Source organism: Pan troglodytes, chromosome 1 (assembly GCF_028858775.2).
Source record: "Pan troglodytes isolate AG18354 chromosome 1, NHGRI_mPanTro3-v2.0_pri, whole genome shotgun sequence".
NCBI lineage: Eukaryota > Metazoa > Chordata > Mammalia > Primates > Hominidae > Pan > Pan troglodytes.
This window is the reverse complement of record NC_072398.2, coordinates 52715924-52741636: the sequence shown is the minus strand read 5'-3', so window position 1 is coordinate 52741636 and position 25713 is coordinate 52715924. Positions and strand designations below refer to the sequence as shown.

General features: G+C 34.6%; 1 protein-coding gene across 6 annotated transcripts in view; it reads right to left on the bottom strand.

The window, feature by feature from the left end:
- The window catches only part of KCNT2 (potassium sodium-activated channel subfamily T member 2), a 389618-nt gene that overhangs the window by 190432 nt on the left and 173473 nt on the right, over nucleotides 1-25713 (bottom strand). For all 6 annotated transcript variants that reach the window (XM_514073.6, XM_016934731.3, XM_001134868.5 and 3 more), the window contains exons 9-12: nucleotides 19398-19578; nucleotides 17923-18087; nucleotides 15682-15818; nucleotides 12886-12949 (exon numbers count right to left, since the gene is read on the bottom strand). In XM_514073.6, coding sequence (XP_514073.2) covers nucleotides 12886-12949; nucleotides 15682-15818; nucleotides 17923-18087; nucleotides 19398-19578 — 547 coding nt within the window. The remainder of the gene's footprint in view (nucleotides 1-12885; nucleotides 12950-15681; nucleotides 15819-17922; nucleotides 18088-19397; nucleotides 19579-25713) is intronic.

The following is a 25713-nucleotide window of genomic DNA, read 5'->3' as shown; positions in this document are numbered from 1 at the left end:
GTCATTTGCCCATTTTTTAACCAGTTTATTTCCTTTTGTGTGTGTGTATTTGGTTTTGTTTTTTGCTATTAAGCTATAGAAATTCCTTATATAGTTTTGAAATTAATCCCTTATTAGACATATGGTTTGCAAATATTTTCTCCCATTCTTCACGTTGTCTTTTCACTTTGATTTTGTCCTTTGCTATGCATAAGTTTATTGCTTTTTTTTTTTAGTTTGATGTAATACCACTTGTCTGTTTTAATAATGAGAACACATGGACACAGGAAGGTGAACATCACACACTGGGGCCTGTTGTGGGGTGAGGGCAGGTGGGAGGGATAGCATTAGGAGATATACCTAATGTTAAATGACAAGTTAATAGGTACAGCACACAAACATAGCACACATACACATATGTAACTAACCTGCACGTTGTGCACATGTACTGTAAAACTTAAAGTATAATAAAAATAAATAAATAAATAAAATTATACAGATCTCTAGCTCACCCTGCAGCACAAACGAAAAATATCATTTTTATTACCATTAGTAGTAGTCGCTAACTTTCACTGGGAGCTTACTACGCAATAAAATCTGTGCTCAGTGCTTAAAAAAAAAAAAAAAAAAAACTTGTCTATTTTTTATTTTGTTGCTTGTACCTTGGTGTTATAACCAAGAAATCAATGCCAAGACCAAAGTCAAGCTTTTCCTCTGTTTCAATTTTACCATTTCAGATCTAAGTTAAAGTCTTTAAGCTGATTTTTGTGTAGGATGTAAGATCCCAATGTCTTCTCTTTCTTTTCTTTCTTTTCCTTCCTTTCCTTCTTTCTTTCTTTTCTCCTTCTCTCCTTTCCTCCCTCTCTTCCTTCCTTTCCCTTACTCCCCTCCTTCTTTCCTTCCTTCCTCATTGCTCCCTCCCTCCCTCCCTTCCCACCTTCCTCCCTCCCTCCTCTATTCCCTCCTTCCTTCCTTCCTTCCTTCCTCCCTTCTTTCCTACCTCCCTTCCTTCCTTTTTTCCTTCTGTTGAAGAGACTATCCTTTCCACATTGTGTTTTCTTGACAACCTCGTCAAAGATCAGTTGACTATATGTGCATAGGTTTATTTTTAGGCTCTTTATTAGTCTATATGCGTGTATTTATGCTGGTACCATGTGGTTTTAATAACTATAGCTTTGAAATATATTTTTAAATCACGAAGTTTGATACCTCCTGCTTTCTTCTTTGTTCTTAGGATTGCTTTGGCTATTCTGGATCTTTTGTGGTGCTATAATAATTTCAGGATTGTTTTTAACTATTCCAGTTAAAAAAAAAAAAAAAAAAACGGCCAGTGAGATTCTGATGGAAATACTGAACACAGGATGTCTTTCCATTTTCCATTTATTTATGTCTCCTTCAATTTCTTGTAACAATGTTTTGTAGTTTTCAATGTACCAGTCTTTCACCTCCTTGATTAAGTTTAATTCTAAGTATTTTATTCTTTTTGAGGGCTATGGTAAAAAGAGTTATTTTCTGAATTTCCTTTTCAAATGGTTCATTGTTAGTGCATAGGAATGCAAATACTTTTACTAAATTGATTTATTAGTTCTAACACTTTTTTCTGGAATCTTTATAGTTTTCTACATAAAATAGTTCTCCCTTATCCACAGGGGTGGGGGATATATTCCAAGACCTTCAGTGGATGCCTGAAATTGTGGATATTACCAATCCCTGTATATGCTATGTTTTTAACTATAGATATGCTCCTATGGAAAATTTTGTTACATGATTTTTCTGAGTATATTGAGATGGGAATATATTTTTAAGTTCTTTATTCTGCTAATGTGTTTATCACAGTTATTAATTATAGCATGTTGAACCATTTTTGCATTCCAAGGATAAATTATACTTGATAATGATGTACGAGCTCTCTAATATGCTGTTGTGCTGATGTGTTCTATAAATAATGAGCTTAATGATTATCTTAGGTTAATCTTAAACAATTTTTAATTAGTGATTCAATTTACAATGCCTGCCTTTCCTAACATTTCATATGATCTCTCCCCAGTGTTCTCTTTTTAATAATTTTCACTAACATTGTACACATTTATTTAATGTCAATTCTTACTAGTACATAAGATGGCACTTAGGACTTAGTGTCACTTCTACTAGTAGATAAGCTCCATGAGAATGGAAATGTTTTACTGTTTTGTTAATAACTGTGTGTTTAGCTGGTATGTCCATGTTTGGGGTACAGAATACTCAATAAATATTTTTTGAATGAATACAGGAAAAGAAGGAATCATTTTTAAAAATGGAAATAATGTTATACTAGGGTACTTTTCCTTCCTTGTATAAAATACTATGTGCAATTCGGAGTGGGTTGCAACAGATTACATCAGTTAGCCTCCTAGAAATTTGAAGCTAGATAGACTAAGGCCTGTAAACATATGACAAGACAATAGAATAGTGAGTGGTAAATAGAAGCTCTACAAATAACAGTTAGCGGCCCCCTACCCCCCAGCACACACAAATGTACAGTATGGTAATCAACACATAAAATACATAGCTGATTTTGAAAATTTTGAGTAAAGCAACACGAAAAAGGAAAAAGAAAATGTAATCAAATTGATCACTGGGTCTTCAATAAACAATATGTTCATAGTCATGCAATTCTAAAAGTTTATTGGGTTCGACACTTAGATAATCAATAAATAATGGCAGACATCCTCATTTTGTTTAGAGAACAAAAGATAAATAGCATCAGTCTTCAAATGCACAAACGTAACTTCAAAAATGAAAATTGGGAAATGTAAAATTGAGATTGAAAGCCAAAGGAAAAAAGAGGTCAGAAAATGTCCTTTTCTTACAGTGCCAGGATATAAAATAGATTAATAATTTAATGGATACAAAGTTAATATATTCTTTTAAGGGATAAACTAGGATGGAAAGGAGTAGAACAGAGAGCTGATACCAGAAACCATGTATACATGTCATTATTATTATAATATTTAAACAGTAGTACCACTTTTATTTTCAAATGTGTATGCCATTTGAATAGTAAGCTAAGCTGTTATCAACATGGGGACAAGTTTGTTGTAAAGGCAGAGGTTTGGGATTTGGACTAAACTGGGTAAAATTTAGACTCTGTCACTCTCGGAAATCTGTTGAACATCTCTGAGACTTGGTTTTCTCATCTATGAACAAATTGTGGTTAATGACATAAAATGCACGAAATGCTTGATCACATGAAAGTGACTTATTAAATGTCAAATGTTTGGATCCTTTTTTTCCATTTTTTATTAATTGGACTTGAAGAAAAATGAGCTAAAATATGTATACCAATAGTAGAAATGTTGACTAAAACTATAATCCTAAAAAATTGCAAGATTTTTGCAGATAACTAGCATTATGATATTACAAATCTTCAAATGTTACCATCGTATAAAAAAAAATCTGGGCATCTTCTTTAAAAAGCGTATGTCATGTGCTTTATTGTTTTAAAATAACATTAATCTAGAATAGTCAGAGAGCATTTTGATCACAATGAAATTACACTTAATTTTTCTAAATAATTTTGGCCATTCAAAGAAAAAAGTGCTATGGCACTTTCAAATTCATGATTACCTACTGTTTTTCTAATAAAGAATACAAAATTTTATATAAGCACACATTTACTTTTTGTAAAATATTGCTAATTCCACAGGAGAGTATTTGTAATGCTTATTAATTTTGCATTTTAATGTTATTCAGAAATGCCTCCCTCCAATCAGAAATATATACACAGACCAATTCTAGGATTGTCAGTGTTTGCCTAGTTATTACATTGTCATTAAGACAACAAAATAACTTCTTCAGTTAATTTTATAAATTCAGCAATAATAATTCAATATGTACTTTTAACAAATAGTGTGCAATCAATGTTTTTCAAAAGCTGTACCATACCAAGGACCATCATATATATAAAAAAAAGTTTCATAATGCATCAGATTGATTTAGAACAATATTGAGGAAAATCACTTCAAAGTTATGCCTAATATTAACAATTCAATTATACAGATTTTAAAAATATATTTTCACATGTAACAGATTATTCTAATTCAAAATACTATAAAAAACTACATTATACTCTGTACATTACAATTCTAAGACTTGCAGTATTTTCTAATAGTCAGAAAATACTGCAAGATTAATCAATTAAAAGTAATTGTTGGAAATGCTCTATCCAGAAATAACCATTTTAAAATTTATTCTAAATGTGTCTTCCTTAAGAAATCATAAGCATTTCACTAATTAATTTCACATTGTTATTCTTGGAATTGAGGCTATGGGAAGAAAAAGAATTTTGCTTAATCTTATCAACCTAACAAATATTTCTCCAAGATTCCATGTAATTGACTTGATATTTTGTATTACTTTTTCAAACGAAGTAAAAGTTTTTGTTGTTGTTGTTGTTTGTTGTTGTTCTACTTAACTGTCTTGGTAAAATGTAAAATGTGCCTGCTTATTCTCACTACTTACTAGTGGTTTAAATACAATTTTGAACCATGTTGAAGAGTATGTAGCCTAGGAATTAGCTTTGATTGTTATACCTTGTAAGATGGAAAGAGAATTTCCCCCATATAATTCTCCATGATTTTTCCATATGGTTCAACTATTTAGTGTGAGTGAGTTTAAGAAAAGGGACATCTGACAGTCTTTAGACAAGTTGGAGTATTTTACATCATGTAAGAACATACCATGATTCCAGGCCTTCTGGCCCTCCCAAGACACTGGCTGTGTACTGGAAGCACATAAAATGACAGTGACACTGGCTTGATCATATTAAGGGCAAATGTCAAAACAGTTCATTTTCTTCCAAATGAATATCCAAGAAAAGTTTACTGCATGTGAAATGATTAAATTGTAGCAGGACTGTTTAATCACAAAGGAGGAATTGCTTATTCTCTTCAAGAACAACTTACTTGGGGAGAGGCAACTAAAAGAAATGATCTGGACCAAGCTCTCATGTATTCACCATACAGTCCCTACAAAATGATACAAACAAAACAAGCAGACCTCGACATTTTGAAAACTGGAGAAAACATGCATTTATTAACTTTTGGGGAATCAAAGAGCAAAGATTTCTACTATCCTGATTGAATTTACATCAAATGCTGGAGGAGGAGGAGTGTCCTTTGAGAGAACTGTTTAATCAACCTCTGTGTAAGACATAATGTAGTGTTTGCATCAGCAACTATGCCAGATCCTTCCTAAGAAACAATATATTACATGGGAGAATGTTAATTACCAAGCAACGTGGTGTCCTGTATGCTAACATTGTTAGCTATTTAGCATAATTTGTCTACATCTTTATTTGAATCATTGTACTCACCTATATATAAATATATATATAAATGGTTTAAAAAAGAGGTGAATGATACAGCCTATTGTTATGTCCAGATATGAGCATATTAGGAATAGTCTGCTTTCTATTTTATAACCAAGTCCCTCAAAGTTTCTGTCTCTCCAAGGGCTGTAGACACTTCCATGAGTCCCTGTACATCCAAACATAAAACAATTAAAAGAGATTCCAGTCTTTGCCAAAGGAGCAGAGATACTGTACCACTCATCAACATGAGTTTTTCTTCCTTACCCTTTCTATCAAGACCTAAAACTCCACCCAGTTACCAGGACTCAATGACACTCTCTTGTTGTCCCTTTCTTCAAGATGTCCCAATTCTGACACTGACTTCCCTGCTAGGTTTTTAAGAATTTACTTGCTTTCCTTATATAATAGTGCCCCCATCCACAGTTTTGCCTTCCCACAGTTTCAGTTACCCAAGATTAACTTTGACCCAATAATATTAAAAGGAAAATTCTAGAAAAAAACAATTTATAAGTTTTAAGTTATATGCCATTCTAAGTAGCATAAAATCTCACTCCATCCCACCCTGTCCCACCCAGGACATGAATTACCCTTTTGTCCAGTATATTCACACTATATATGCTTCCCATCCATTAGTCACTTAGTAGCTGTCTCAGTTATCACATTGGCTCTTGAAGTATTGCAGTGCTTGTGTTCAAGTGGCCCTTATTTTACTTAGTGGCCCAAAGTGCAAGAGTAGCAAAGCTGCCAATTTGGATATGCCAAAAAGAAGGCATCAAGTGCCTCCTTGAAGTGAAAAGATGAAAGTTCTCAAGTTAATAAGGAAAGAAAAATATCTTATGCTGAGGTTGCCAAGATCTATAGTAAGACCGAATACTCTATCCATGAAATTGTGAAGAAGAAAAAAGAAATTAGTGCATAGTATATATAGGGTTTGGTACTATCGGCAATTATAGGCATCAGCTGGGGATGTTGGAAAGTATTCCCCGTGGATAAGGGGGATACTACTGTACCTACTGACCCCTTGCTACTCTGCCAAACTTTTCACGGCTATATATGCTACTTGTTTCACTAAACAGTTTTTCCAAAATTATAACAGCTGTTGAGTTCTACCTGTTTTATGAAGCTTCACTTGGCATGCCTTATTTCTTCTCCTGATTCATAAGTAAAAGTAAGACAGAATAATTTAATCAGAAGTTTAGATGAAAGTTGAATTAAAAAATATATAAGTATCCATCCCCTCAATCATTTATCCTTTGTGTTACACATAATCCAATTATACTCTTAGTTATTTTTAAATGTACAAATGAGTTATTATTGACTATAGTCACTCTGTTGTGCTATGAAATAGTAGGTCTTATTCATTCTATTTTATTTTGTACCCATTAACCAATCCCAATCTCCCCGTCACCACTCCCCCACTACCCTTCCCAGTCTCTGGTTACCATCCTTCTACTCTCTATGTCCATTAGTTCAATTGCTTTGATTTTTAGACCCCATGCAATGTTTGCCTTCCTGTGTCTGACTTATTTCACTTAACGTAAGTAAATGCATCTATTATATACCCACAGAAATTTTTTTTAAAACAATATTATCTATAGCAGAGGTCAGCAAACTATGAGGGCCTGGAGACCAAATCCAGCCTGCCACTTTTTCTTGTAAATAAATTTTTATTGAAAGACAAAAAAGTACATATATAAAAAACACAGGCAGTTCAACTGCAAATTTACCCATGTTTATACTGACATCTCAAGGGTTATGTGAAGCTGACATGACAAGAAACCTGCTTACCTCCTCACAACTAATGGCACATTTTTCAAATCAATGATTTTTTCCTAGACCAAGACATATTCTAACTCACACTTAATTAAAAATGCTATCAAACCTATACATGTACATAGTCCAAAAAGACAAGTTCCATAACATATAAGTGCAGCCTTCTCTCTCCTTCCTACTCTCACACATATTTCCACTCCGCAGAGGCAGTCCCTTTACAGCCCTAAAACTGGGTATTCTCTTAACCTCCTTCCATATTTCTAACTATGATTTTATTACTATTTCCTGCTTTTCAATTTAAATTATAATCTACTAGCTTTCTATTATGGAACAAAAGAGTATAACTTTCTTCTCATCCCTCATTCTGAATTTCCCTTTTCCCATCCTTTGAATATACAAGTCATGATTCACTTAGCGATGGGGATATATTCTGAGAAATCCATCATTAGATGATTTTGTCATTGGGCATAGACTGTACTTACACAAACCTAAATGGTACAGCCTAGTATGTACTAGGCTATAGGGTATAACCTATTGATCTTAGTCAACATCATCACAAACACATAAGCTCTGCACTGCTAAGTTACAACAGCTATGATGTCACTAGGCAATAGGAATTTTTCAGCTCCATTATAATCCTATGGGACGACCATTGTATATTCAGTGTGTCACTGAAATGTTATGTGGTGCATGACTGTAGTTCGATAATTTTTGTTAAATCAATCTTCAGTGTTCACATTATTATGGCTGTTTTTCATAGAACAGCATGTTGTGTGCTATAATTATATTTCCAATCTTGAATGATCTGTTTTCCATTCTAATTGTCTCTTTTGACATTTGTTAGTTTTCTAACCACTCATTGCTAATTCAGAATCTGTCTGCTTGGGCTACCATAAAAAAATACCCCAGATTTGGCTGGGCACGGTGGCTCACACCTGTAATCCCAGCACTTTGGGAGGCCAAGGCGGGCAGATCACCTGCGGTCGGAAGTTCAAGACCAGCCTGACCAACATGGAGAAACTCCATCTCTACTAAAAACACAAAAAATAAAAATAAAAATAAATAGATAACAAATAAATAAATAAATAATTAGCCAGGCATGGTACCCGGAAGGCGGAGGTTGCAGTGAGCTGAGATTGTGTCATTCAACTCCAGCCGGGGCAAGAAAAGCAAAACTCAAGTCTCAAGAACAACAACAACAACAACAAAAACAACTCAGATTTGATGACTTAAACAAAAGACATTTATTTTCTCACAGTTCTGGCAACTGGAAGTTCTAGGACAAGGTCCCAGCAGAGTTGGTTTCCTCTGAGGCCTGTGACATTGGCCTCTTTACCTGGTTACTTTATATGCACACCCACCCCTGGTATCTCTGTATATCCTATCATCTTATTCTCCTCTTACAAGGACATCAGCCATATTAGATTAGAGCCCACCCTAATGGCTTCATTTTAACTTAATTACCTATTTAAAAGCCCTATATCCAAATATAGTAAAATTGTGAAGAACTAGGAGTTAGGGCTCCAACAAGTGAAAATAAAAGGGGAGACAAAATGCAATCCAAAACCCCTGCCCAGAAGTGGAAAGCTCTTCTCAATACACTCAACCACATCAGGTAACGCCAGCTTGGTCTCCTCCCCAGAGGTGGCCTTCCTGAAGTTCTCCACTCCTCACAATGGTCTGACTGCTGGCACTGAGAGCCTGCTGTTTAGGGTCCACTTCCACCGTTACTTTGGAAATTTCCATTCTCTCCTCTGTGCTGGATCCCCTGAGGCTACTTCTCCTTCACTCACTACTTGTTTTTGGTAAACACATCTTCCAGCAGCTTCCAGAGAGTTGTGCATTCTTTAAAATCTTTAGTTTATATAAATAACTTCTTTCTACTCTCTTTTTTTTTAATTTTTAATTATTTTTATTTTATTATTATTATACTTTAAGTTTTAGGGTACATGTGCACAATGTGCAGGTTAGTTACATATGTATACATGTGCCATGCTGGTGTGCTGCACCCATTAACTCATCATTTAGCATTAGGTATATCTCCTAATGCTATCCCTCCCCCCTCCCCCCACCCCACAACAGTCCCCAGAATGTGATGTTCCCCTTCCTGTGTCCATGTGTTCTCGTTGCTCAATTCTCACCTATGAGTGAGAACATGCGGTGTTTGGTTTTTTGTCCTTGCGATAGTTTGCTGAGAATGATGGTTTCCAGCTGCATCCATGTCCCTACAAAGGACATGAACTCATCATTTTTTATGGTTGCATAGTATTCCATGGTGTATATGTGCCACATTTTCTTAATCCAGTCTATCATTGTTGGACATTTGGGTTGGTTCCAAGGACATTTGGGTTGGTTCTACTTTCTTACTAGACCAAACTTTTGCCAGGATACAAAATTCTAAGTGAAAAAATATTTCCCTTCAGAATTTTGAAAGCATTGTCCCACTGTTTTCTGCCATTACTGATGAGACATCTGAAGACATTCCAATTTTCCACCCTTAGTTTTGAATATTTTCTTCTTTTTCTCCTATTGTTCCTCTTCCTCATATGCCTTTTCCTTTTTCCTTTGGCTTCTTCTTTTGTTTCCTTCTCCCTGACCAGCACAGATCTTTTCTAGTCCTTATTGTATAATGAGTGGGCCCTCTCAATTTGACAATTTTTGTGTGGAAAATTTGAGTGTATTATGTCTTTCATAATATTCTACCCTAGTGTTTTATAAAATCCCTTTCTTAAATTCCTACTATATTGATATTGCTTCTCTCTAACTACCATAATTTTCTCAACTTTTTAATTCTTCTTTTACACTATTTGGTTTTATTGTTCATTTTATTATTCTTCATTCTTCAATGTCCTTAGGTTTACCTTCTAGGCTTTTTATTAAATTATTCATTTGTTATGCTAGATTTAATTTCCAGGAGCTCTTTCAGGTTCACTGAGTGTCTTGTTTTGTTTTGTGATCTAGTCTACTATTCTTATTTTATGTATGTACCATATTCTCATGTTACTAGGAATATTTATTAAATATATATTTTAAGATTGATTTCTATTTCCAGAACTATATGGTATTGTTTGATTCCTCTGAGTTTCTCTTTTTGTGTATGGTTTTTGTTTGTTTGTTTGCTTATTCCTTCTTGTTCTTGTTAGAAATGTCCTCAAATCCCTATGTCTGCTGTCTGGTGTCTGAATACAAGCAGGAGTTAGGCACTCAAAAGAGGTTAGGAGTTGAGTGGAGGCAGAGAGCTTTTCTCACATAGATTTTATTTTAGAGTGATCAATGTTTAATATTGCACTGGGGAACACCAGGTTTCATATCTCTGCACACACAGACACACAGACACACACAGGCACACACACTTTTGATTGAATGATATAATGCATTTTATCCTGTGTTGAACCATTTCCCATGAGGAAACTCCTCCAATCTTGTGTCAATGTCAATAGAGATATGGACCAGGCTGTAATGCTTCTCAGAGTCATTTGGGAAAATCATATCACGTTCAGTGATATGATTACTCTTAATTCCCTTAATTTTAGCATGGTGCCTAGACTCTTAACTGTAGCTGGTGTTTCTGAGTAGAGTATCCCTGGATCAAATTCTCCAAATAGCAAACTCTTTTACCAGGATTAGGAAAGTAACCAGCAATGGATATGTACAGGGGTTCAAAGAACCTACTTTTCTTTTAGACTTCTAACCAGTATTCATGTATTTAGTCATACATATAACCCTACATTCAGAGACATCTGGTACCTCTATTTTCTGAGACTGTTGAGGTTCGGTTGCAAAACGCAGCTTGCTTCTAATTTGTTTCCTGTCTCAACTTAAATTTTAACTTCCGTCACTGTTGCCACTCATCTATCTGCTTTGTAGCTTGCAAAATTATTATTAATATAAAATTAGTATTGTCTCATCTACCAAATCTGTTGTCCCTATAGGTATCAATCTTCTTACTCATTTCTTCCAATTTAGTAGTGTCAGGAAAAAAAAGAGAATGCATTTGATTAACTAAAAGCTTCCAAATTCACATTATAAAGGGTACTCTAGAAGGTATTATGTATTTATTTCCTAATGCTTACACCTCTTTTGCTACACAAAGATAGTACACATACTGAAAAACTGAAAGTAATTTAAAGCCAAATTACCACTCGAGGGGGCACAACACTCACAATTACATAAGTCAACCAAATATAGAAACACTTGATTATCTTCAGTTCAAATTCATTTCTTCAATAAACATGTTTGGAGTACCTACTATGTTGAACCAATTAAGAAACGATTAAAGTAGTGCTTAAATGAACTGATGAATCAGTCTGATCTGAATTAAGGTAGTAATTGTGAAGAAAGTGGGGAGCAGATACTTTTTCTCATATATATATTTCAAAAAATATTTTTAAAGTTTTCCAATCATTTTTTGGTCTACACTCTTCTGTTAGTTTCCTAGGGCTGCCAAACAAAGTACCACAACCTGAATGGCTTAAACAACAGAATGTTATTGTCTCACAGTTCTACAGACTGGAATTCGGAAATCAAGTTGTTGGCAGGGTTGGATCTTCCTGAGAGCTGTGAGGGAAGGATCTGTTCCAGACCTCTCTCCTTGGCATGTATATTGCCGTCTTCATGTTTGCATGGTGTTTTCCCTGTATACATGTCTGCCTCCAAATTTTCTCTTTTTATAAGGACACTGGTCATATTGGATTAGCGCCTACCCTAATGGTCTCATTATAAATCTATTACTTCTTTCAACACCTTATCACCACATAAGTTCACATGCTGAGGTACTAAGGGTTGGGACTTCAACGCAGGAATTTTATAGGCCCACAATTCAGCTAATAGCAGCCCACTCCAAATGAAAGATGAGAAAATCAGTTTAAACATTTTAGAAATGGATAAGTAGTTTAGGTAAATTAGAGTGAGGACAACACAGAGCCTGCCCATTCAGGACTTACAGTCCTAGATTAATGTAAAAGAGTATGCCTATTAAGTGCTCCAGAAGAGAATAAAACATATACCTGAAAGATCTATGCACATTTTGCCTTTCCCCATTCTCTATAGAAACCACCAATTGTTCTCATTTGTCCACACATTGCAGATAATGGCTAGAGATGGAGTCATTGGCTTAGAAACACAGGAGGTAGTAGAATTTACTGAACATAAAATAATGAAGCACTTAAAAAAATTATAAAATAAAAATTTTAAATATAGTTTATACCATTATTTGCTTTATACAATTTAATTTAGTTATAAGTTTGATAGAACTGTGGACCTAAAAAATGCATCATAAATATCATATAAGCCAAAGGTTACCAAACTGAAATGTGTTTCAGAATTACCTGTGGAGCTTTTAAAAATACAGAGATTGTTGATTACCACCCCAAATATCTTGAATAGAAGGTTCTCAAATGCATAGTTTTGAGAAACTCTCCAATTGGTTCTAATGCCTGATCCATCTGCTTTGTCTTAAGGTTGAAAAAATTGAGGCCACTTTAACAAAACTACATATCATAAGACATATTTAATAAAAAATGTTCCAGTTCTGTTTATATATGATTCATTTTGATCAACAGATTATGAGAATATTCATAGAAACTATTTGAAAAACACTTTTGTTAATACAATCAATGATACAACTGTTCTTATGGAAAAGATAGCTCAGTAATATTTGTTTCCTTTTAGTAAAACTTTAAGGTCACCAATACTTAATGCTGGCGAATTTTTAAAAACCCAAATTTAAAAAAATCTTCTAAAATGGAAAGCACAACTTACTAAAAAAGATTTTAGAAACTTACAGATGATGTCCTATCCACTTCACAACGGCTACTGAGAATAAAACAGGCCTCAGCGTCATCCATCCTAAATACAGATGGAAAAACAAAATAATCACACACTGAAATATCTACATGTTTTCTGAAAAATAGAATTTCAGTCTTTAGTCCATATATTGCACAAAATGTACATGTAGACCATGTGTATCTTTAAGCTTAAATGAAAGTTGAATTTCTCGCAGATCATGACTATATCTGATTTTGAACAAAAAAAATTTTGCTATTGGGTTGTCTATTATAACTTAATGTTTTATGACAAAAGTTAATAAAAGCCAAATGTTATTTCTTTGTATGATTAAATATATTTTATATGCATGCTTTGAGTAAATTAAGGGGCTATATTGGTCTTTATTTTATGATTAATAGTATTTTAACTGTAATGTCTGAATCAAACTAAGAGGGGTGGAATACAGCTCCTCTGTATTCATAAGTAAAACTCTAGTTTGTATTTATACTTCCTGGAGATCATTCATCATCTTTTTCCAAGCCCCTTCCCCTCATACTAGGGTTCAATATTTCTTAAGTTTAGTGATAAAGACACAGTATATTTTAGTGTTTGATACATGATGTTCTAAGAGCACAAGAATGTTTATTTTCAAAATGAGGAATGATTTATCTCTGTGGTTCTCTGTGATAAAGTAAATATTTTCCAAAAAAAAAAAAATGGTTTCTATGGGGAGGAAATATGTAAGTCCTTGAAATAAGACCAAACCAAACAGTTCTGGGAAAATGTTGCACCATGGTTATTAAGATAATATGAGTGTTGGATAACTTTCTTTAAACACCATTTTCAACTAAGCAATTCAAAACTCATGTAACTAACCTATGAAACTTGTTTGGAGAATCCTACTCCATGCTCTATGCATGAGGAATTGCACTGAAAAATGTATTAGTTTATATTAAATCCCAAATATTTTATAGGAAGCTAAGATTGGAAATGAACATAAAAATGGATACTGCGTCACTCTAACTTATTTTTTTAAATAGCTTTTAGAGTATGACCAGACAGCTACTTCTCTCTCTCCTTCATTCCCTTCCCTTTTCTTTTATCACATGGAGGAATTCTTCTTGTAAATATGGTCGCTTTTACCAAGACATCATTTTAAGACTATTGGTAATAAATTAGTTATATTAATCCTAAATAGTATATAGCTTAGATACTAATAGCTAATACCAATAACTCAGATAAATTTGTTAGATGGAAAGAAGCCTCCATGTATTACACAAATTCATATTGAACATAATATGAATGTTATTCATGTTTATTGTGTGAAGAACTTAACTATCATACAATAAATTAAGAATATTGATTATCTACACCAATGAATACAATGATCTAGATTATAGTAGTATCTAAGCATCTATTTCTCTAGCACACCCAAATAATGAGTATAGATAGCAAACAGTAAACACCTAAAGCCAGGGTTTACCTGAGGTGCTGGGAAAATCTGATGACTTAAAGAACTGTCACATGTACAATGACCACAAATATAAAGTATTTAATCCACCAAAAAGATGAAAATACTCACAAAGAAATGTAACTTTCCAATTAGATAACACTCATTATATCCTGCTAGTTTCCCGTGCTGTTTTTTTTTCAGAAGTTGAATCATTGAAAAAAAACTCCATTAAATCGACTTTATTATATATAAATCAAAGGTAACATCAGAGTTCCTGACTAGGTATCTAGTCATCATTTGAAGGATTATGCAGCACAAAGGAGTCCAGAAGTCTGTTCCACAAAACAGTTGACTTTTCTTCTGTTCTTTTCCAACACCCACTAGACAGACACACACACACACACATAGACACACACTTGCACACACAGTGAAGACAGGCACAAACACACACCTACTCATGCACACTCAGGTTATTCAGGAAAGAAAAAAAAAGTATAAAGCACTTATGCTATTCAATTCAGTGGGGAGACTTTTAAATCTAGAAGAGTATGCAGGACAACTCAAGGGTAAACATGAAGATATGTTTAAAACTTTAAAAACAGCAGAAAATATTGAGCAAAACCACTTTTGTTGAAGATACCTTCTGGCATCTGAAACTAAGGAGACTGTTTTGCAGAAACTCTGTTTCTGTGGTGTCCACACTATGCTCAATAATACTCTCACTCTACTCATATGATACAACTTGGTAACTTGTGACAAATGTTTAAGACTATGTCACCTTTAAGACAAATTGCCTGGTACATGCACAAAAAGAAGAGGGTAGCTAAGTAAGTCCTGTCACCTTTCTGATTCCTCTAGTCCATGGCAACCATTTTTTCTCTGACCCCAGGCAACACAAGTGCTATGTGTCCAATACATAGTGCAAGCTCTTTAAAATGTAAACCCTAACTCACACTGCACTGGTATGTCACACCATATTTAGCCCACAATTTTTATATGTGGGATAAAAACAGTATTCGGGGATTTGGAGACTACTCTAACAGTGAGTCTGGATAACTCAGTGAATCTCTGACAGCTTAAGATAATTATTCTGGGCCACTTTTTTCATTGTGCTGTGTGGTCACAGTCTTCTGAACAGTTTTGCCTTGAGATGAGGCTGAAAAAGAGGAGTAAACACACTGATTTTATGATATATTTTTGACCTTTTAGTTTGGCCAGCAGAAGGACTAAGGCAAGAGTCTATACTCAAACATACTTAAACACATCTTGCAACACTGAAAATTGCTAAAATTTGGAGGAAAGAGAAAATATTAAGTCACTCAAAACTGTAAGCTGCAAGATGAAAGGCAGGGATACCTACTTTGCTCTCAATAGGTCTTGATCTTTAAGGGCTGAACCTTGAAGGTAGATAACTCGTTGGGACCACATTGGAATCTGCAGTACCCTTCGAACCTGTACATCCATTTCAGTAGGACACAAAATCACCACATAATAATCCTATTCAAAACAAAATGGGCAATGGAATAGAAACAAAAATGTTTTATGTTACACTACATAGAAAAATAAAATATCTAAGAAAAATTTGAAATATGATAAAACTGAAATGAACTTTTGCTAATAAAATTTCATGTTTAAAACCTGGACATATATTAAATAGCAATTACACTATAATAAATACAACTGGGACATACACAAATCTCATAAATCAATAAATTCATCTCAACTTATTTCAGTCTTACTAAGACCATAAGGGAAGGTAATCAGTGGTTATACCTGGCACACACTTTCAGCTTGTGAAGGTTTTAGTTTTATCTACAGACTGATCCTAAAATATACATTGAACACCAGGCAGAAGCATTGAAGTATCAATTCATACTTCATTACTTTTAGGATCAAAATTGTGATAGCGATTTATATCATTTAGCTATATAATTATGAAACAATAATTTTGAACAGTTTCTGATGAATATTTGAATGAATAAGGATCCATAAAAACATTGAAAATACTGACAAAGTAAATTAAATGAACATGATATCAAAATATTACAAAATATATGGTCCTTTGGAGAAAATTACATCTGAGTGGTGAAACAGTTTAAACCAATGATTTATAGAAATTAAAATTCTCTGGTAAACATTCACCATTTTACTGCTGTAAAATATATCTACTAGGAATTTCTGGAGTTTAAATAATTCTCTACACTGATACTAGATAAAGTTAATGACTGTATGATATGGTTTGGATTTGTGTCCCTGTCCAAACCTTATGTTAAATTATAATTCCAAATGTTAAGAGAGGGGCCTGATGGGAGATGACTGAATCACGGTGGCAGATTTCCCCCTTGCTGTTCTCCTGATAGTGAGTGTGTATCACCCCCCTCTTCCTCCTGCTCTGGCCATGTGAAGACACACCTGCTTCCCTTTCGCATTACACGTGACCATAAGTTTCCTTAGGCCTCCCCAGCCATGTTTCCAGTATAGCCTGTGGAATCGTAAGCCAATTAAATCTCTTTTCTTTATACATTATCCTCTCTCAGGTAATTCTTTATAGCAGTGTGAGAGCAGGCTAATACACCATTGGACCACAAATGGATTTCCTTTATGAGTTATGATAAGTAAGCTTGAAATTAATTAAATATAAATAATTAAAAAAACAAGTATGGAGTTGCTATTAAAAATGCAAGTTAACATATGAAAACAAAAGAATAAGAACAAAATGATTCTGCCATTTAAGATAGAACAAAATGATTCTATCATTTAAGAATCAATTATAAATTAGGTGTTTTAAAACACAAAAATATAGTATTTATAAAGGTCTACAAAATATTCACAAATCAATATTTCTATGTTTTGTAAGGAAAGGATAATTAGAAATACTAAGCATTGTCTTGAAGTCTGGAGTTATTCTACTTCTTGACAAAAATTTGTTGAGTAAATACAAGACCTTCAACAGACTAAGTGCAGTAAGCAGGAAAGGAGATTAATGCCATGGCCCATAGCAGAAAGTGGAAATATTCAAGAATTTTATCTGCATAGACAGAAAGAAAAGTTTCTTCTTAATTCATATTCTCAATTCAGCTAGTTATTGTCCAATTTTTGGTCATGTATTGCTATACATATAGGATCTATTTATACTTCAGGAAACAAAAGAAAAAAATGAAAGTCCCAGACTTCCACATTTCCATTAGCAATCCTTGATAAAATTCTGCAGTATTTAACTGAGCAGATGATATTGAAATGGTTTCTTTCTTGTTTTATTATATTTTATCTTAAAATTCACTGTTCCATAAAAATATCATTTATGCTCTACCCAAGGGAGAAAAAGCAATCTTTTAATTCAAAGAAAAATTTTCTTGTAGCATTAACATTTTTCCATCTGTCTTTCAGCGTAGATACAGAAGGAAACTTAAAATACTGAGTATTCCTCCAGCATTTTTTTTCTATGTTCCTGGTTATATTTGTGGTTCTTCATTTACTCCTTCTATATTTGGTTGTATAAATAAAAATCCTCCACAAAGCAGGCTGCACCATCAGTTAATTGACTTTGACAATATGTTAGTAGGTATGATCCAGTATAGCACATAATATAAGCCAAATGTACCTGGAGCCTAGGATGAGCATAGAATTCATTTAAAAAATCCATAAGTAAATCAATCTTCAGTGAGCTGACACACAGGACGACATGCTTTTCAGTTTGAGCTCTATGTCGACTATAGTTTCCTCCTGACTTTTGTCTCTCCATCCACAAATAAGCCAGCTGTTCAAACTGTAATATATTTTCCACATGTGAATGAAAAACACAGTAAGGAAATAAATAAATCAATGCAATACATCTATTGTTTATTAGGTACTTTCAATTTCCTAGATGGAACTCATTGAGATTCTAATTGTCAGTATTCCCCTTCAACGACAGACTTTTCATATAATTTCTAGAGGCTGCAAATGTCTCCCAGGGGCTTCGGGTCTCTAAGGAAACATATTAACATGATTTTGCTATCACATAATAACAGGCCACTAAGAGGTTTGTACCTCTGCTTTATGTCCGGTAGAGCTGAGTGAAAGAGAAAAGCCTCATTGCTATTTTCCCACATTCTCTGTCAAATTCTAACCATATCTCATGCAATAGGAGTTACTCTTACCATAACACACAAGGCCACATTCTAGCTGTACAGTAGCCATTAACGGAGGAAAGTGAAAGGTGCAAGGGAGGGATGTCAGGAAGAAAGACATGCATGAATTTATCGGAGTAGGAAGGCCATTTTTGCAGGTATTCTATTCAGATACATTGCGGCCAAAGTTTTGCAATGGAATATGCAAGTTTGATTTGCATTTCCCTATAGCCTGCTTCTGATCTGCCCACACATGGGCAGCCAGGGCTTATTATAGGAAAGAGTTAGAGATTGCATCTACTTATTTTTAATTCCATTTATATATCCATCCCTTTGCAACCTCCCTACTCACTCCCCAAAGTGCCACATAATATTTACATACCATGTTCAGACTTTTTTTTTTTTTTTTTTTTTTTGTAGAGATGGGGTTTTACCTTATAGCCCAAGCTCATCTTCAACTCCTTGGCTCAAGCCATCCACCTGCCTCAGCCTCCCAAAATACTGGTATTATAGGCATGAGCCCTGCACCTGGCCCAGATTTTACTTGACAAACATAAGTAATAGATTTTTCTTCATTGCAGTGTATGACTTTGTGGTTTATTTTGAAGAACCAAGAGAAATCAACCCTTCACAAATTTATTTCTTTGATCTATCATCCTATAATTAAAAACTATGTTATTCTATATTTAATATAATTAAGTACCCTATATTAAAAAAAATCTTGAATGATTGAAATAAGATGAGTGCTGTCAGTCATGACTGGAAGGAAAAAAAGCAACTCGGTGTTTCTAATAAAATGTAAAATGACATTTCTGCAGTAATTTATGTAATTGATTAAATGTAATGATAGTATGTGTTTGTAAATTAGTGTTAGATAAATAAGCCACTTTCCATTTCTTATTAAATGTGGAGGATTCAATTTCATGCCTCTGTACATTTCTATGCAATATAAGATGGTTTTGTTTACCTGTATGGGTAGAACCACAAGAGCAACACAAATCATAGCAACTACAAAAAGCTTGGAGGACCATGTTTCAGGAGTGACATCCCCGAAGCCCACAGTAGAAAACGTCACAATGCAGAAATAAAGGGAATCAAAGAGATTCAACTTCTTTCCTATTCGTTCCAGATGTTGGATCCCACAAATGCTAAAGAAACAAATATGCATTACAATTAAATCTTTCAAACTGGACACATAATTTCTCATCATTATTCTTTTGAAAGCCAAAGCACATTTCATAAAGCCATTTAATAGTTCCTCTTATATTTTACAATATATTTTTCTAGGAAAGATATAATTAGTAAGTTCTTGTCCTACATTGACCAGACATGATCTTATTTTGATTAATAGACAAAAGTGGTAGCTAAAATATCACACAGTATATTTGAGTAACATGCAAAATGAACAGACAATTTCATGGGTGATACACATAGACACTGAATGAACATCAACACAAGAAATCGCTACCTCTAATCCCTACCAAAATACCAAGTCTTTTCTTTTTCTTTTTTTTATAATTTTTTTGAGACTCTTTTTCTTTTTTTATAATTTAGGAAGAAGAGAAAGACAGTAAAAGGCTTGAGGAGTTAACAATTGCCAAATGCTATGGTTTGAATGCTGTCCCCTCCAAAACTCATGTTAAAATTTAATTGCCATTGTACCACACTAAAAGGTGAGACCATTAAGAGGTGTTTAGGTCATAAGGGCCCCACCAACATGAATGAACTAATGTTGGTATCCTGGGAATGGGCTCCCTCACAAGATCGATCTCTCTCTCTCTCTCTCTTTCGCTCTCTCTGTCTCATGTGTGCTTTCTCTCTCTTTGCCTTTCTACAATGTTATGAGATAGCAAGAAGGCCCTCACCAGTTGCCAGCACCTTGATCTTGGATTCCCAGCCTCCAAACGCAATATAAGCCGATACACTTCCATTTATTATAAATCACCCAGTTTCAGGTATTATTTTATGGCAGCACAAAATGGACTAAGACACAAAACAATTCTTAAAACAAGTCCTTAAATGAATCAATCATTTGTGCAAAGCTATTGATGAGGTGACAGTAAGAGAGCAGCGTAAAAGTTGTTAGATGTCCTCAAATTAGAAATGTGTTAAAATCACATTAGAAATAATGCTGCTATTAACAACAACAACAAAAAAGCAAAGTGAGACTATGAATAATAAAACGTGTTTTGCAATGTTGGAGGAAGATGTAAGATTTGCAACACAGCAATCTGTATAATTGCTATGGCTTGAATGCTTGTGTCCCCTCCAAAATTCATGTTGAAACTTAAATTCAGAATGCAACATTATTCAGAGGTGGGCTTTAGGAGGTGATTAAATCTGGAGCTCTCAAGAATGGAATTATCAATCTTATAAAAGTGTTGGAGGGAACTAGCTAGCCCTCTTTTTGCTCTTCTGCCTTCTGCCATGTGAAGACACGCCACAATGCGTCATCTTGGTGAGAGAGAAGGCTCTCACCAGATATCAAATCTGTGAGCCCTTGATCATGAACTCCCCTTCTTCTAGAACTGTGAGAAATATGTTTCTGTTCATAAATTACCCAGTCTCAAGTATTTTGTTACAGCAGCACAAATGAACTAACACAGAAATTGACACTGAGAAATAGGGTGTTGCTATAACAAATACCTAAAAATGTGGAAGCAGCTTTGGAATTGGGTAATGGGTAGAGGTGGGAAAAGTTTTAGGGTACATGCCAGAAAAAAGCCTAGATTTTCAGTGTTTAAGGGCAATTTTGGTGAAGGCTCAGAAGAAGAGGAGAGTAGAGAGAGCCTAACTCTTCTTATAGATTATTTAAACAGTCATGACCAGAATATTGGGGGAAATACCGACAGTAAAGGCCTTTCTGATGAGTTCTTAGACAGAAATGAAGACTATCTAATTGGAAACTGGAGGAAAAGGCATCCTTATTACAAAGTGGTAAAACTTGGTAATTATGTCTGTGTCCTAATATTTTTGTGGAAGGCACAATTTAAAGGTGGTGAACTAGAATACGTAGCAGAAGAAATCTCTAAGCAAAGTGTTCGGGGCGATGTATTGTGTTTCTTGACTGCTTTTAGTAAAATGTCAGAAGAGAGAAATGGATTAAAAATGCAATTTATAATCAAAAAGGAAGCAAAACCTAAAAATTTGGAAAATACTCAGCCAGGTCAGATTGTAAATAAAAATTGTGCACCAGAGAAAACACCAACAGTTTGTCCAAGCAACTATGTGATAAGGAGACTCTTGTAAGATAAAAGGAAGCCAGGTGGTCTTCATCAAGACAATGGAAGAATAATCCCAAAGGCATTTTGGAGCTCTTCCAGACTGTCACCCTCATCACAGGACCAGAGTGTGAAAGGTTTGAGGGCAGAATAGTTTCAATGGAGGAAACCAGGGCACGTTTGGGGCCTCAAGAGTCAGCTTTCTTCATTCTGGTGCAGTGCTCTTTGGCTACCCCAAGTGCTGGTCAAGCAGGTGCAGGAGTGACTCAGGATGCTGCTATGGAAGTCAGAGGTGGTAAACCTTGGTGGCATCCATGTGGTGCCAATTTTGCAGGTGCGCAAAGAGCACAAGCTGTGAAGGCATGGTGACCTTTCCTCTAGATTTCAAACGATGCCTTGGAGAGCCTTGGGGCCAAGAAAGAGAACTACCACCGGGGTATGGCAGCACAGAGTCCCCAACTAGAGCAATGCCTGATGGAGCCATCCCTGAAACCCCATAGCTGTAGTCAGCAGCATGAAATGCCAGTGTGGGAGAGCTGGAGATGCTAGACCCCAACTCCATAAATGCTGCTGTGTGGTCTTTGCCAAACAAAACTTAGAAGATGGGGCTTCCCATGGCCTGGTAGGGGCCGACTCCTCCCCAGTGTGACCAGAAGTCAAGACATGGAGTCAAAAAGTATTCTCAAACCTCAGGATTTAATGTTTTTTCCTTGTTGGATTTCCAACTTAATTGGGACCTATAACCCATTTCTTCTTGCCTATTTCTCCCCTTTGGAATAAGAATATCTATCCCATGCCTGTCTCACCATTGTATTTTGGAAGCACAAATTTGTTTAATTTCACAGGCTCACAGCTGAAGAGTAATTTGCCTCAGGATGAATCATGCCTTGAGTCTCACCCATATCTAATTTAGGTGATATTTAGATGAGACTTTGGACTTAGAGTTGGTGTTGGAACAACTTAAGACTTTAGGGGCTACTGGGATGAAATAAAATGTATTTTGTATGTGAGCAGGACATGCATTTTGATGGGCCAGGAGCAGAAGGCTATGGTGTGAATGTGTCCCCTCCAAAATTCACACTGACACTTAAATCCCACAAGGCAACATTATTAAGAAGTGGGGCCTTTAGGAGGTGATAAGTCATGAGGGTAGAGCACTCATGAGTAGAATTAGCAACCTTATAAAATTGTGCGTGAGAACCAGCTGGGCTGTTTTTGCCCTTCTGCCTTGGGAGGATGCAATAGTAAAGCCCCATCTTGAAAGTAGAGAGAAGGCACTCAACAGATGTTAAATTTCCAGCATCTTGATCTTGGCCTTCACAGCCTTCAGGATTGTGAAAAAGGAATTTCTATTGTTTATATATTACCCAGCCTCAGGAATTTTGTTATAGCAGCACAGACTAATATAATCATGGAATACTACTCAGTAAATAAATAAATAAATAAATAAAAATTAAAAGAAGCCAAGTTCTGGATAAACAGCAAAAACATGTTGAGTGAAAGAAGTCAGATATAAAAGACCACATGTTGTATGATTCTGTTTATATGAAATATCCAGAGAAGAGCCAGCAAATTAGTGGTTGCCTGGGACTGATGATGGGAATGTGGTGGTGAAAATGTTCTGAAACTAAATTGAGGTGATGGTATATATCTCTTTATATATATAACTTTGAATATACATGAGAAAATTATTGAATTTACACTTAAAATGAGTAAATTTTATGACACATATATTATGTCCCTATAAAGCTATTTTAAAAATCAGTGTATATTTGTGAACACTCACTATGGCTTCTGGGAACAAGAAGCACATGGCTCAATTATGACAACCATGAAGAAATAAATAATCAATGTTTACTTTCCAGAAGTTCCTTTTCTGGCCTTTTAAGATAATCTCCTTATTTGTCTAAGTTATGTAGCATACATATTCTATTGTCTTTATGTATATATATATATTTTGGTACAGTCAAGAATAAGCTTATGAATGGTTAGGTAGCTGGGTAGGTACACAGGTAGAGGTATCAAGAGACAGAAGAGAGAAAGGAAGATACATGTCATCATTATAATTGTTTACAACTGTTGTGTGTGTTTATTTGCTTTTTTCCTTTTTCTTTTTTCACTTCAGGTCTCCAAAATGGCCCAGCAAAATCGCCCTCGTTTTATGCTTACAAATTTTGTGTGAGCTGCCAGACTGTAAACATACTTAAACCAATGAGTTGATTCATAACAGTTTATTGGCTCAGCTGCCCCTATGGAATATTGCCAAACTAATTACGAGAATATTCAAATGTAGTCTAGTATTACCAAAAATGGAATTGTATAACACTTCTGTGAAGTCAAGTTTTAAAATTTTATTTAAAATAACATATGTTTGAGAGTGTAAACAATTTTTGCTTAACTTCTTTATACTTCACTAGAGAACAGAGAAGAAAGATAACATATATTTTTAATGATTCAAATATTGAGTGCTTGCTTTTGCTTGAGTCTGCATTAAAAGCCAATCTCTGATTATAGTTAAAATGTATATTTCTTAATTCAAATATATATTTTCTAGACCTAAACTACCAAAAAAGTCTCCTACTGTGCTTCCAGGTCTTTTGTTTGTCCTTTTAACATAATGTACTCATAAGGGCAGTATTCATATTCTTTAAACACAGCTCAACCTCAGGTTCAAAAAGCTGCGGGATTCTCACTGTTTAAAGAAACCTCTATAACCTGTATTTTGATAGATTATTATAATAGGTGCCAACAAATGAAGTCTTCATATGTTCTACAAACCCTTCTTTTGCAATATAATGTTCCTGTACCACCCGTCAAGATATGAAGTCTATGTCTTCAGGTCCTTCAATCTGAACTGGACTAATGACTTGCTTTGACCAATAAATATGACAAAAGTGACATTATGTGGTTGCAGATGCTAAGCCTTAAGAGACATTGCAGCTCTTTTTTCTCATTTACTTGATACCCTGAGACCACCACACTGTGAAGATGGTGGTACAGTCTACTAGAGGATGAGAGGCCATGTGGAAGAGAACTAAGATGTCCTACTTGGTTCTCTTCCAATTGCCAGACATAATAGTAGGGCCATCTTACCTCCTCCATTTCTCCTCAGGCCATTACTGAAGTTGAAAGAGTAATTACAGGTAAGACTGGCAGAAAATCTGCCCTAGAAATCAACCACAGAATTTTGAGAAATAACCAACTGGCTATTTTAAGCCACTAAGTTTAGGGGTGTTTTGCTATTTAGCAATAGATACTTATGTGTGTGTGTATATATATATATATATGAATATGGACTACAGCATCTGGATCTCATTTCTTTCTTTCTTAAACTTTTGTCTCATTTATCTCACCTTCACTATTTGGACTGTTTACGTAACATAATATCATTTGAAATAGTCAAGTACTAAAAGCAAGTAAAATAGGCTTTACTTTTCCTAGTAACTAGTATTTATAACTCCAGCCTTTGTTTCAGGTAGTAATATTTAAATATAATAAATGAAAAATTGGGGAATTTGAAATGCATTTGATTTACTTATTGAAATTCATTCTACATAAATAATGTACAAGTAAATAATAAACTAAAAACTTGTCTTTTATAAAACAGATTGCATATTCCAATATAAGATATATTTATTTTAGTCACATTTCATTCTGAAATGTCTATGTCAATAACGTATTTCAAAAGTTTTTATGATTAACTTTGCTACCATGTTGACGTACAAATCAAATGCTTGACTCATAATCCGATTATGTCACAGTGAATACTGCATGCTCTAATACAAAGTTCAGTCAATCAGTTTAGTACATACTAAAGCATTCGGACAACTGTCTAGGCTATGTTTTATGGAAGAAACAAATTACTCAATATTAGAGACAGAATTGCCTGTAATAGGTATACAATCTGGACTCCATTGTCACTTTCACATTAAGTTTTACAACCACTTCCCTTTTTATTATCTTGTTTTTATGTAAAAAGTCACCTCCTCAAAGAGTTGAAATTGTTTAGAGGGGAATTTTGCAGTAATTTGCACTAGCTTATCACATCCTAAAGGTAGAATG